The sequence below is a fragment of the Enoplosus armatus genome, chromosome 8 (genome assembly GCF_043641665.1).
Source record: "Enoplosus armatus isolate fEnoArm2 chromosome 8, fEnoArm2.hap1, whole genome shotgun sequence".
NCBI lineage: Eukaryota > Metazoa > Chordata > Actinopteri > Centrarchiformes > Enoplosidae > Enoplosus > Enoplosus armatus.
The window spans coordinates 21,740,354-21,754,122 of NC_092187.1; the positions used below are offsets into that span (position 1 = coordinate 21,740,354).

General features: G+C 42.1%; 1 protein-coding gene across 1 annotated transcript in view; it reads right to left on the reverse strand.

Moving 5' to 3' along the window:
- The window catches only part of magi3a (membrane associated guanylate kinase, WW and PDZ domain containing 3a), a 101,829-nt gene that overhangs the window by 21,756 nt on the left and 66,304 nt on the right, over positions 1 to 13,769 (reverse strand). The window contains exons 3-4 of the mRNA XM_070909800.1: positions 11,548 to 11,667; positions 2,101 to 2,307 (exon numbers count right to left, since the gene is read on the reverse strand). Of these exons, the coding sequence (XP_070765901.1) occupies positions 2,101 to 2,307; positions 11,548 to 11,667 (327 nt within the window). The remainder of the gene's footprint in view (positions 1 to 2,100; positions 2,308 to 11,547; positions 11,668 to 13,769) is intronic.

The window sequence follows — 13,769 nt, forward strand, 5'->3', positions numbered from 1 at the left end:
AGCTGACCAATGCTTCAGTCCAGCCGCGAGCGCCACATCACAACTCTATTAGTATCACACAGGCTGCTGCATGTGTGTGTGCATTTGCCTAATCTTGATGCGTGTGCGTGCCGGTCTGTGTGAGGCTCTTATCTGCAGGTTTTCATCTGGCTGTGTATGACCTAGCTTCATCATGGCATTGAATGCTCTGTCTGTTTGGCTGGGTTAATTGAATGGCAGGGATGGAAAGTGACAGCTGTTGACTGGGAGAAGCCAAGAGCTTTTTTTGTGCTGAAATTGGGGCCTCTTTTTTCATGATGGAACCATAGAGGGGTTTCTGCACTTACAAAGTCAGAGTAAATGACTACATACAGACACTTGCTCTCGGCTATGGCAGCTTTCCGCCCTGGAAGAGGAATATAAACTGGGCTATTGCTGGTGTGGGCATGCAGGCTTCATAAATGACGAGAATGCTAAAAGGACACAAAAGAAAAATGGCTGTTAACAGTAATGCATGACCATTATTGAACTACCTTCAAGGCCTGGTAATACGTCTGCTGCTACCCCTGCTGTTGTGCATCCTCATCACTTTAACAATCCGATCCATCCGCATGCTGACAAAGGTATAACAAACTGCCTTTGAGATTAGACAACTCGTGAACTGCAGAACTAGGAGCGACATCCTTCCACAATGAGTGTTTTCTTCTTGGCTGGGCTCCACACTGCCATCATAACTGCCCAAGGCCACAGAGATGATGCGTCTCTGACAAAGTTTCTCTCTGTTTGTGGATGTGAGATGAGCAGTTACACAACTTAATTTCTTCTCTGTCCCTTCACATGTAACCAAGTCTCACAGTGTAAAGATGTTTTCCCCTCCCTCCTGTGAATGCTAGACATGGTGCATAGAATACATACACATAGTTTTTTACGATTTGAATTAGACCTTTTTGTTCCAGATGGGTGTGGGGTCATGCGGGCCAACACGATCGCCAGGCAATTTGACAGTCTATTGATATTTCCTTGAGAGCATACCTGAACTTGAAGTACTTATACTGTATGTGTTAGTGAAAGTAATAGCATGGTAATGGAAAGAAAGTTCATATTTTCTCGACATTGAGAGTCCTCGGGACTCAAAACAGAGAAAAAGGTGTAAAATTCAAAATGCCTCGCAGCTGCACTGCTCTGCTCTGTAGTCTATTTCCTTGGATTTCTCCTTGCTGAATATTAGTACAGACTGATCAATCTATTGAACTATGGTAATTGTGCTGCAAATATCTTGTCATGGTCTTTGGCTAGTTATCCTCAAGAATCAGAAAAATACGCCAACTAACAAAATTGGCAATGTAATGCAAAGTTCATTGGTAATTAGCAGAGTGGCTCATTTGGCTGACAATTTGGAGGGTCAGTGCCATACTGCATCAGGCCAGGGTGCGTTTGAGGCTGGTCAGAGGCCCATCATTGAAGTCATAACAGAGGACAGGACAGCTGAGGGGACCCTGCTCCAGCAAAGGGCCAGAAGCTGCTACTTTGTTCATTTGGCTGGTTTAAGATGGGTGAGTGGTATTATGGGTGAAAACTATTTAATATGGATGGTTATTATGTAACTTGTTGGCACGAAATTCTGACCATTGCCAATTTATTTTGTAGTGTTTTATAATGGCACAGCAGTTAGAGGTTTTCTAACTACGTTCATAATGAGGACCATTCACCATTAGCTGAAGCATGTTCGGATTTTGTTTGTGCCATGAGCCGTGCGAGGACACCCTTGTGGGTGTATCAAACAAGGGCAAAGTCTCTCCCTCTAACCGAGGGATTGCTTCTATTGATCTCGGACAGACTTTGGCTACTTCTTGACTTTGCAGGGCTGTGATTTAGTGCTGACCTTGCATACAGAACAGCTAATCCTGAGAATGTTTGTTTGGAGAAAAGAAATGATAAGGAGGAAAGAAAAAAAGGTCCTGCGGTTTTGCATTCGGAAAATAATATAATGAACTGCTGGACAAAATAAATGAAACGAGCAAACAAAAAACTGCTGGGGTATACATTTGGAGCACAGCTGCATTACAACTAGCTGTAAGTGTTGCAGGAGCAGTAAAAGAAATAGACAATGGTGTCTCTCACCAGCCAGGCCGTTGACCATAGGAGGCCTCTCTTCTTCCTCTTCCTCTTCAGGCGCCGCGCTGTCCTTTCTGTCCATCTTACTGACAGAGGTTGTGCGTTTTCGCTGGACCTCCGTGTCAAATTCTTCATCAAACAGAACCTGGTCCACCAAATCCGGCTGCACGGGGCTGGGCTCTGCAGGGGGCTTAGGGGTCCCATAGTAGTTTCCTGAAGAAGAGGAAGAGAGAGAGACAACAGAGCATACTGAATACCTTTTACTTAACATGAAGGGGCTTTCTTTGACTACATTCATTGCATAACCCTAACTTGTACCCTCCATTACTACATCCCCTTACACTCAGCAATCCCAAAATCTACTTCTAATCTTAACCCTAAACCCATGTCCCAACCCCACAACAGCCCCGCATGGAGGCAAGGCCTGGGAAAACCTTGCTCGGAGGATCTTTCTACCCTTGTGGGAACATTTGGTCCTCGTGAGTATAGGAATAACAGAATGCGCACACACACACACATTGTCACAAAGGTCAAACACTGTAGAGAATTGCAGGTTTCTTCTTGGCTTTGCAGTACACCATAGAATAGGAAGGGACAACTAAACACCAGTGCAGCAAAACCACTTTGATTATACAAGGAGAGACCACCTCACCTCAACTGTGGCACTTGTTTTAATTTCTTTAAAAGGCACCAGGGAGCCTGATTGTTAGCTACAATCCGGTAAAATAAGGCCAAGCTTTTGCTGTGTCTCTTCCCTCAATTTGTGACGCAAATTAGTCTTTGCTAATTCCCACTATCGCTGTCACGAGTGACCCACACTGTTGGTTCGGACGGTAAGGTTTACCCACAGTATCATAGGCCTCATCCAACACACAGAGAGGGAGAAAGCAGACTGTGAGACAGAAAGCTTTTTTAAATTTAATTTTATTTCATTTTATTCTTAATGTCCTATTCAACCTTTGTGTCTTTGTGTTCTGTTTTTTTTTTGCTGTATTTCAAAATGTATGTTTTTATTTTCTTTATTAGTCCTTCGATTCCCATCTGCAGTAGTCCCAGCCCTCATACCAAACAAGCCAAAAAAGCCTGGACTGTTTAGTTGTCATATTTACTGCTTCATTCCCTGGGGAACTGTGACTACAGCATTTATGCCAAGGTAGGATCTCAAGCACTCGATTGCCCCTTTAAGTCCATCAACTTGCCTTTGCTGTCATGTTGGTGCCTAAGGCAGCAAACAGCCTTACTCCACAGAGCGAGTCTTCGCCTTCCCTCAACTATAGGAGAGGGGTGACCCACTTTACCACTCACCACCTTCTCTCTCTGTGCAAGAGAATAAGGAATAAAAGAGAGGATGAACACTTAAAAGCACAAAAGGTGAGAAAATAGTTTGGAAGGTATGGTACAAATATTGATTCACTGTTTGTTCTCCGTCTCTGGGAAACCACAGTCCTCCATTGTTTGTGTGGGATTGCAGCGTGGTTAAGACTGAGCTGTGTCTGAGTGGCTGAACATTGCATTGTAACAGTTAAACGGCACATCAGGGAGAGGACAGATACTGAGACGAAGGAGTCCGCTGGGAGGAAGAGAGAGAAACGAGAATGGGAACAAAGGATGGAGGACGGGAGGCAGCGGAGAGTAAGAGAAAGAGAGAGCACTTTCTTTCTGACAGGAATTTTGTGACAAGGGAATTAAGGTTCCACACAAAGCAAAATTAGCTTGTTTTCTTACAGTCTAATTTCTCTCATTTAAATAAATATTTACAAAAGCCTATTAAACTATTGTTTGCCATAATAAGACTAACAAGATAGGATACAGATTGATGTGTTTGTAAAGTCATACCTCATAATTGATTAAGGTAATTACATTAATCCGTGTTTTAATTTATGAAGTATTAATATCAGTACCTTATTATGAAATCCTTTGCTAGGTTTGTAATTAATAGGATGCTTACCGGCGGAACGCAAATTGAGGGAGTTCAATTAGAAGTAGTAATTTGCTCTGTGAACTCCTCGGTTTCTGGAGCTCGCACAGAGGTGCACGTAGCCTCTGTAAGTGCCCATTAGCAGGGAGCTGGGAGACAGCGGCCACAATAAGGAAGTGCATTGAGATGGATCGCGTTGTAATTATACTGTAATGAGCCACAGTATGAAAAGCAGTCATTGATATGAATTTATAACTTTCTCCAGTGTGGATGTAAAACTACACAACCTGAACGAAGAAGTGCACGCTGGGTGTTTTTCGCTTTACCTGAAGAGTTAAGTGAGCGGTCTCTTTGAGGAGTCGGGTCTTTTGGCTTAATGAGCTGTTTGTTTGTATCTCATGTGGCTTCTCTTTTCATTTTAAGTTATTTTAACAAAATGTTCTTTAATTTAGCATTTATATCCTGTGACTGTGGGGCACAGCGCTCCCCAGGAATCTAGAGTCAGTTCTATTATTTAATTAAGTGCAAAGTATAATCGTATTGTAACATACAGTAGTAGTTACTACTTAACCCCAGTTCCATTTTACAGTGCTCAATCCTATTAATATTCTAATGTGACAAAAAAGTCCCCTGTCTTTCTTTTGATGTGACAACTGCATATAGTACGTTTTGTCATATCAAAGATTTCAACAAGCTCTAGCAATAACAATTAGATAGAATTATTAAAAGCAGCCGGAACACGGGCAACAAAAATGGGCTAGATCAAACGGCGCGATATTCGTGATTCTAATAGATAAATAATATATAAATGAATAAGTGCATGAACAACTGAAGGATATCAGATTGAATAATACTGAACATGTGACAGGCACAACAACACTGTTCTTATTTTAGTACATTTCGTACATAAAGTATTGAGCATATCCGAAACTGTCAAGACTGATTGAAGCATTATGTGACACTGAGTTTCCACATGAGCAAGTTAACAGGTTGAGGCATAAAATATATTAGTTAGTTCTCTAGCCTCTTACTTAGACTTGTAGTACTTACGTTGCTGCTGTGGTCTGGACAGCATGATGTTAGCAACAGGGGACGAAAAAGCTAAACTTAACAGATATTTTACTGACTATTTTACTTTTTTTTTTACTATTGTACTTGTTGCTCATTGTTTGTCAATGACCACCACTATTAGACTAAATTCAGTGTAGTTATAGCTGTCTAATACCCATCGTAAAATCTGCTGCTATGCTTTCCCCTCACAATTGATCTCTTCATGGGAGAGAGAGAGAGAGAGAGAGAGAGAGAGAGAGAGAGAGAGATAACCTGTCTGTGATCCTGATATATAATTCTGTCTCATTAACAAAAGTCCAATGTCTCATTATCAGGACAAAGACCTTCCCTATTGAGATGCCAGGACAAATTCAAAATTCAGTTCGGCTTTGAATAGGATGTCTGGTCACCCTTTGGCAACCCTGATGATGTCAGAGTGGCCACCTCAAATCCTCCACCTTAATTACTGCCTCAGATTAATGGGCTTTAAAGGGAGGGGGGGGGGGCCTGGGAGCCGCCATGCTAACAGCTCCCCATGACCATGTGTGTGTGACAAGAGTAGACACCTGTTGATATGGGCACCGGCTCAAAGCATACATGCTGTGCTCTACTATAAATGTAACAATGAGCAAGAAATGGAGCAAATGACTGTAACATCTAGGAAGGAATCACTTAAGCTTAATCAAATGTCTGACCTTGGAATTCTACACAAGCCCACTCACAAACATATCAGCTACACGAGCATTTAAAGCAATTATACAGCATACAACACACACGTAAACAAAAACGTCAACTTACTACTGTTCTGTACATTTACTACTGTAAACGTAGACCGAGTAGAAGAATAAATTGGTTCATATACATCTCAATTTGGCTGCTATGTTTAACCTATTTGTAGCAAGGTTTGTCTGAAACACAGAAAAGGTCAGCGGATAAATATATTACAGCCCAACAAATTCTTCAAATTGCATCAACAGTTTATGTGATTTCAATCTCGCTTCTCACGCTTTTGTCACGCCGTGGCAAAATGACAAGTACGAGTCGTGTTACAGGTAACAGCAGCAGAAACAGTGTGCACAGAGGGCTGATCATTTCAGCATAGTGTTATTACATTAAAGCTCTTTTTGCAGCTTTGTGATAGTGGTGGGTGGACAGTGTAAAGCCAGTTTCATTTTAACAGCCTGGGCCAACACTTGCTTGGCACTGTCAGTGAATTACACAGCCATTCACTCATGTGACACATGCGCGGCTGTGTTTGCTGCCAGTAAGAAGTACTTTCATGTCAAAAGCAACATTTTTTTTAAACTTGCTTCCCGTTAGAAGTCTGCGGCGCCCGGAGAGACCCCAAGCTGACATGTGCACTACAAAGGTTATGTGTGTTCATGGCTGAGAAAAAGAATGTGTACATAAATGTGTGTGTGTGTGTAGATGTCGCGTCATCTGTTTTAGTTAGCAGCTGCCAGCATATCTCATCTCCGACTCGCAAGAATCTGAATAAAATGTGAGTACGACTGTAACCAGAGCTATATCTGCAGTGAGACACAACCGCTCTAAATCTCACTGTATCCTTCAGAATAACTTTCATTACAGGCTGTGATGGAAATGCTTGAGAGCCACGATTCATGCAGTCACGCTTATTTAGCAATGTGAAATGCTAGCAAATGGTTTTGTGTTTTCAAACACAAATGGAAATTGGAGACACCCCTCATGTTTTGGAAGTTTGGGAAAACCTCTCAAGGGTTTTATAATCTGGCTCAGCCTCCACCATCTCCCTCCCAAAGCTCCCCCCACTCCACCCTCCCATTGCCTTTATCCCTCTGCCTCTTTGAACCTGCCAGCCACAGTCACAGACCCTCATTAATCATTGAGGATGGGCTTCCACTCTCGTGGGCAGTGCCCAGTCTGCCCAGGCCTCATCACTGACTGCCAGTGCCCCAGGCGGGTGAAGCCCATCTTGTGCTCCAGCCTTGGCACAGGACTTGGGTCCTGCTTGGCATGGATGCCCACACTTTACAAGCCAACCTTGTCAGCCCTGCATTCCTCTACTCCCTGTGCTTGTGTGTGTGGTGCACAGCTTCACGAACCACTGTTAGATGATCAGCCTCTCATAAATAAACCTCCTTTCTAGTTTATGTTCATCTCCTCAGTCAGTGTATATAATATAAATGACACACCCTTCCTATCTTTACTTTCATCCTTATTTTTCTATTAAGCTGCTCGCATCCATCCTAATCCCTCTCTCTTTATCCCTCTATCTTTTGTTCTTCCGCTTTCTGTTTCAACTTTTTTTTTTGTTCTCTTGTGTTATTTGGACGTGCGCAATAACAACACTAATCCAACTCCTATGTTATCAGCAGTGCAGTCCTAAGAGCTGAGGTACTTCTTAGTATTTGAAGCCAGTTCCTAGGAATGGGCAGCTGTTGCTAGTGCAGCACCTTTGCACCCCTCCCTCCTCTGTGACTTCTGGCCCGTTGCCCTGTTTCTATCTAATCCACAGCTATGCAGCTTTGCCTCAGAACTTTGCAAAGCCTATAATGCCAAAAAAGACCCTATGATAAAATGATTGTAGGCAACGTGCTGTGGCAAAACAAGGGGAAGGTAAATGGTCATTTCTTTTCCAGTTAAGTCCATGATTGTCAAGGGGAATACATTTTGTATTGCATGAAGGGGATTTGGCCCCCAGCAGGCCTACAACTACAGACTGTAACTGTCAGCTAGAATGAAAGTAGCACTGTCTTGTTCATAACTCATGTCCTTGTTTCTTTGTCCCGGCCTTTTATGCTTCATCCGTGGTGTGCAACTTCATAATATTTTATATTTCCACTGCATCCTTGCAGTAGGCCACTTCTGCACTGACCCATGATACTACCTTAAACCTAGCATATGTAATCATAGTAATGTTTCCCATGCCAGTCGTGTAATAAGCAAACATGGACTGTGCAGGTATCCAGCCAAATGGAGTTCAACTACTATAAGCACTATAATCTGTAACCACCTTGCGTTAGACAACTAGAAACGAAAGTGCATGTTGTAATGGCATATGGTATACATACTACATACTATTACCTTTGGTAATAATGAGACATTAAAGTCAACACAACGCTGCGTTTTCAGCTTTATATCAACTTTTGTGCCAACCCTAGTGTAGCTAACTTTGAGTTTGAGCAGAGTGAGACACCTGTTTTCCTTGAATTTTGCTCGTCCATTTCAGCTCCCTGTCTCTGTCATGAATGATTTATACTACTGGCTTTTCTGCATCGTCCACAGTGAGGGGTAGAAAATTGGATATGCCCTAATTCACATAGATGCACACACTCTCGCACACGTGCAAATCTAATTCTTGAGAGTTTCGGCACAGTCAAGGTAACAAGTATTACTCACACCCTGACACTTCCATCGTTCTGTAAAAACAAAAACTGGCAAACTAATCTCTCTGTTTTTGTGTTCCCACTTTCCCATCCACTTCATCAACGGCTGAGTCAACTTTGCTGCTAAGACCTCCTTGGAAAGCAGAGGGAGTTGAAAATGTAATGGATTAATGCTGAGGAGTAATCTCATAAACAGAAACAATTTTCCTCTTTTATGCTTGGTTAAGTATTTTCATAAAAATGGCCTTCAGAAAGAACTTTCTATTATTGGTGAGCAATATGACAACCAATCTGTGAAGCACTCATTGTCTCAGATATTGGCCCCAGCAGAGCAGTGGGAGTGAGCGTCACTCTTGGTTACAGATTAACCATGGATACATCAAGCCCCTGTTGTTCGCAGGTCTGGAGGATTAGTCACAGCTGTGAACATGGCTGCCCAGGTCGATGTTTCCATTCAATCAGCAGCGGATACAGTAAGGCCTCGTTCAGACAGAGAAGCGTAGCGAGCACTGAAGAAGCTAAGGCGTGTCACAGGAGAGGGAGGGAGATGAATAATGACTGCAATGAAAAATGAAAAAGTAGGTGGGAAGAGAGAGTGGTTTTCCCCGAGCCCTTGACACACAAAGTTCAGTTCAGTTTCGTCACCCAACAGGAAAGTTCTTTTTGCAGCAGGGCAGGCTGGAAACAATAAAACACAACAAAACAATAGAAGACATAAAAAATGCAAACAATACAAAATAAAAAAAGTCCATGTGATTAAAAAAAAAGTGCAACAAATGAAAATAGGAAAGTTAAAGTGCAGCACCAGAGGCTGTTTAGGGAATATATTTAAATTAGGTGTGTTCAAAGCATTTCTGTTACACTAAACCTGTGTTTCTGACCAAAGGGGATGGCGTACAATTCATTCAACAGGTAATCTCCAAAAAAGTTACACTATTTCCCAAATTTTTGTCCCATCAGCCATGTCCCAGTGCTGCTCCCTAATACACATTAGTGCAAGTTTTAAAATGTTTCTTTGAAGAAATCTGTGAGAATGGGCCCTTAAGACTAATTTTACAATCTACAGTATACGGGCTGTAGCAACTAGTAACAGATCTGTAGTCAATGACTAACTCACCACGGGGAAATCATTCATTATGTGGTAAATATCCCTCCCTGTCTGTCCCTGTGTGTCTCCCTGTAGATCTGTGTTTGTGTGTGAAAAGTTTATCTAACGGTTTATCTGTGGAGACTCCGAGGTCAAAAGTCTGGGCATTAATAATTAACTTTCTGAGGGTTTCTGAATCTGTGCCTTCAACACACACACGGTTGTGTTATATAAAGCAGGGAAGGGCAGAGCAGATCCATTATTCATCCTGTTGACTGGTTCATAGGTTCAGGGTTGAAGACCCAGTCTCCCGGGGCTGGATACGGCACAGAGGGCGGACGAGAGAGCTCCTTCACAGCCAACACATGTCCGACAGAATGTGTAAAGGACCAGAATGACGTTCTTTTCAGCAACAAAATCACCTGGGGATATATTAATTCCAGTTCTTTCATATCTACGTTGACAGGTTGATGACTTGGGCAATATGTCGACTTCACCTGATGACCTAACAGTGCACAGCTCAGCAAATGAAGAGAACTAATAACCAGGGAATCATGTGGGGATTCATCCTCAGCTGCAGCCGAGTCCCCAGGGTGGACTGTGACGAGTCTCTATGATCGCTCGTCATTCTTTGGCCAGTAGTTTCTCTCTTCCCAAGTTAGCTTCATTCTTTTATACCTCATCTCTAAAGCTGCTTTCACACCTAACCTGTTTGGGGAGTTTATCGCTGTTATTATTGTGGTCCAAACAAGCGGACTGAGACCACCTGAAAAGCAGGGCCCACAAAGTGAACTTGTCCGTGGTGTGACAGGATTTTATGATGGTAGATATGCGATTTTTAGCATCAATTCAAAGGCTAAACTACTGTTAAACCCATCTGCGATCTGTTTAAGCAGTGTATAAAGCCTGTTTATGTAAAATCATTTGGTAACCATGGTAACTTGTATGCTCAACACCACATGAGTGCGGGGTTTTTCCACAACAAATAGGTGTGTTGTGCATGTACTTTGGCAGTTCCTCATTAAACAGTAACTATCCTAGTGTAAGACTCTTCTTCTTCAACCTGTTCCTCATGCTCATAATCAGTTACTTCTTTGTGAGCTCTTTGCGAGAACATAAATATACCCATAAAAGGCAGTAAAGTGCTGCATGATGTGCCGCCACCATCACTGGAATTTGATTTCCCCATGTGGGTCCATGTAGTGGTGCTGATGCACGATGGCTGCCATCAAAACTGTCCAATAAATGAGTTACATGCGAGTCCTTATGACTTCATGTTTACTCCTCTTGGTTTGTTTGTAAAAGTCAATGTGAACACGAAACGGACCACAACTGAAAGGTAACAATCTATCTTCTTATTCCCCCACCTGGTCTGGACCACATGAATCAAACTACAGGTGTGAAAGAGAACAAAAAAACCCCACCACCACTAAAACCAGCTGGAAAAAAAAGAATTAAAAAGACATCACAATATAACAACTGTGATTCACCAGCTTGAAAAAGTGGTGGAATTTGTGCAATTAGGGCTAAGTATCCATTGAAATGTTGTGATACTGGTGCCAATACAGTGCCTGAGTTTTGGCATTGATATCAAAATGTTTTTCTTATACCATAGTTAAGGGTTTCTCTAAAATCCCCTCTTTTTCATTTAACAAAATATGCAAAGCTTGTCAGTGCATCGGTGCTTCTGGCTGCAGAAGTCTAAATTTAGCAAAGTAATGATTTGGATCAGAAAATATTTAATTCTTATCAAAGAATAAGCACACAAGACTTCTAACCAAGCATTTGATGCCGACTCTCAGTATTGACAACTTTCAATACTTGATGCTTGATTTCAGATGGTCCTCAAAAAGCATTAAGGTTCTTTACCCTGCCCTAGGTGCAATATGAGGAAAGCTGATCCAGGTAGATATATATCTGACAGTGTTTCAGCCACTAATTCATACCATTCTTTTGCCTCATGTGCTCCCGACTAAATATCCTCATCTCTACTGCTGTAGAGTTGCAATGTGTGTTGTGTTGAGACATACCATCATAGGTGCCACTCTCCAGCAGTAGTCCACTTTCTTCCAGGTCACGAAATTCCCCCACACTGATGAAATTGTAGTCCACTCCAGGAACTTCCCCCTCCCTGGGCTGCCGAGTGGTGCCTGCCAAGGATGACACAGGATAAGACATAGGGAACATCCAAACCAGTGGAATGTGCCATTCACTATCTGGGGGTGGGGGGGTGGAGAGGAGAGGAGCTGGAAGTGACACTGTATGCAACATGCCCACAGGGATGTGATTCAAGTCCAAATACAGCTCTCAGGGGTGCATCTGTGTCTACATCATGAATAGTCAACAGAGCTGGGACCATAAAACTATGAATTCATTATTAAAATATGAAGCAGAGGAAAAAAATAAAAGACCCTCTACACAGCAGCACAGCTGTCACATACAGATGAAGTGCAACTGATGATAATGATAATGAACAGGATTTTAATTGCACACTTTTTCTTTGACCTCAACGTGTACAACGGCACCTTTATTCCTTAAGGATGCAATTAAATCCGATATTAATGCAATAAATAAGTGAGGGGAATTAGAGAAGTCAGCTTTAGGTCGGTGTACATCAATGGATAAAGTTGAACTTTACTGTTGACCTGCATATTTGTTGAATAATTACACAACTTTTATATCTGCCGTGCACTCATAAAGCAATTTCTCCTCTCACAGCTTGGTTTCCATGGCAATATAATGGAATATAATGATTTAACATAAAATAATATAGTGATGACTTGTCCGCATTGATGATTTTCAATAATAATTTGCAATAAACCAAAGAATTAATATATGAGCTCATACAATGAACTAATGTTATTGGAGAGGACTTTGACAGTGAAGATCTGGGGGCATAAATTGATAAGGATTACAGCCTTACCTCCTGTTTCCAACACTGGGAAAGATTCATAAAAAAGGCTCAACTCCCCAAGGTCATGGGAGTAAAAATCAGCGACATGTTTTACAGCATATCGTCTCCTTCATGCCGGTGGAGATGGTTACGGTCAGTTGCTTTATGTCTGAAATGATCTTGAAGCAACAGTTGCAATATGAGAGAACAGAATATTTACTTCTGTTTTTCACCTACAACACACTGCCGCTCCAAAAGTGAAGCTCTACACTGCTTTCCAGTTCCAGTCATTAAACCGTAATCCACCATAACTGCTGCAACTGGTTAAAGAAAGTGTCATGTTTTTCCCAGTCGATGCTCTCATCTGTGAGACAGTGAAAATGATGTTACGCTCCCTAATATGCCGACTCTGCTTACCGTCATCTTGGATGTAATCAGGGCTTTTACAGTACCTCAGCTGAACTGCTGTGCTACAGGCACAAGGGATTTTAACTCAGAGTTTAATAGGAAACCTATCCCCATTCTTCATTTTCTTTCTGTGTCAACATCCATCCTGGCTGCAGTATGAGCCATCACATCTGAAACAGCTTAGTCTGTTGCAAAGGCGATCTTTTATTATGTCAAACAGAGCAATCAGAGGAGACCAGCGAAGCCGCAAAAGGAGGAAATATGAGCTTGTTTTTGGAAGGAGGAACCGGGAAATGTGGTTGCTAAGCTTTTTATTCTTTACTCAGCTACCTTACCTGATGATTCTCAAATAAGTTGGATCAGTTTTATCACCCTCACATAACACTATCATGTGCCTTTGCAAGTGTAATTTTATCATCTGATGTCTCAAGTGTTGCTGTAACTAACTGGAATTTTAATAAACAAGAAGGTTAAGGGGGAAACAGAGGCTGTGGATGCTATCTGCACTGGTGTGTTCACAAAGCAAAGCATCTCTTCAGTCTCCACACCTGGACAGCTGTGAGGGAAGAGTATGATTGCAGCCCAGCCGTGGATAGACAGTGTAGAGAGACTGCTGAGACGGTTGGAACTACAAATCTAACTGTTATCTGAGAAGGAGCACTGAGATAAGGAGCTTTTGAGGAAAAGACCAGAGGAAATTTGCGGCCTCACTGGAAAAGAGCACACACACACAAACTTCCATCTAATGTGTGGTTCCTCACAAGCCCCCCTTTGAAGAGATGAAACAACCGCATGAAAACAACATGGGACAAAAGTTTCAAACTAAAGCAAATGAAAAGCAAAACAATGTGTGGTTATGGGTCTACAGGGGTTATCGTGGTTTAACAACAAAATGTAGCTCTTCAGTGTTGTGTGAACTCAATATTTTGTGTGTTTCGCCCCTGGCAGGTT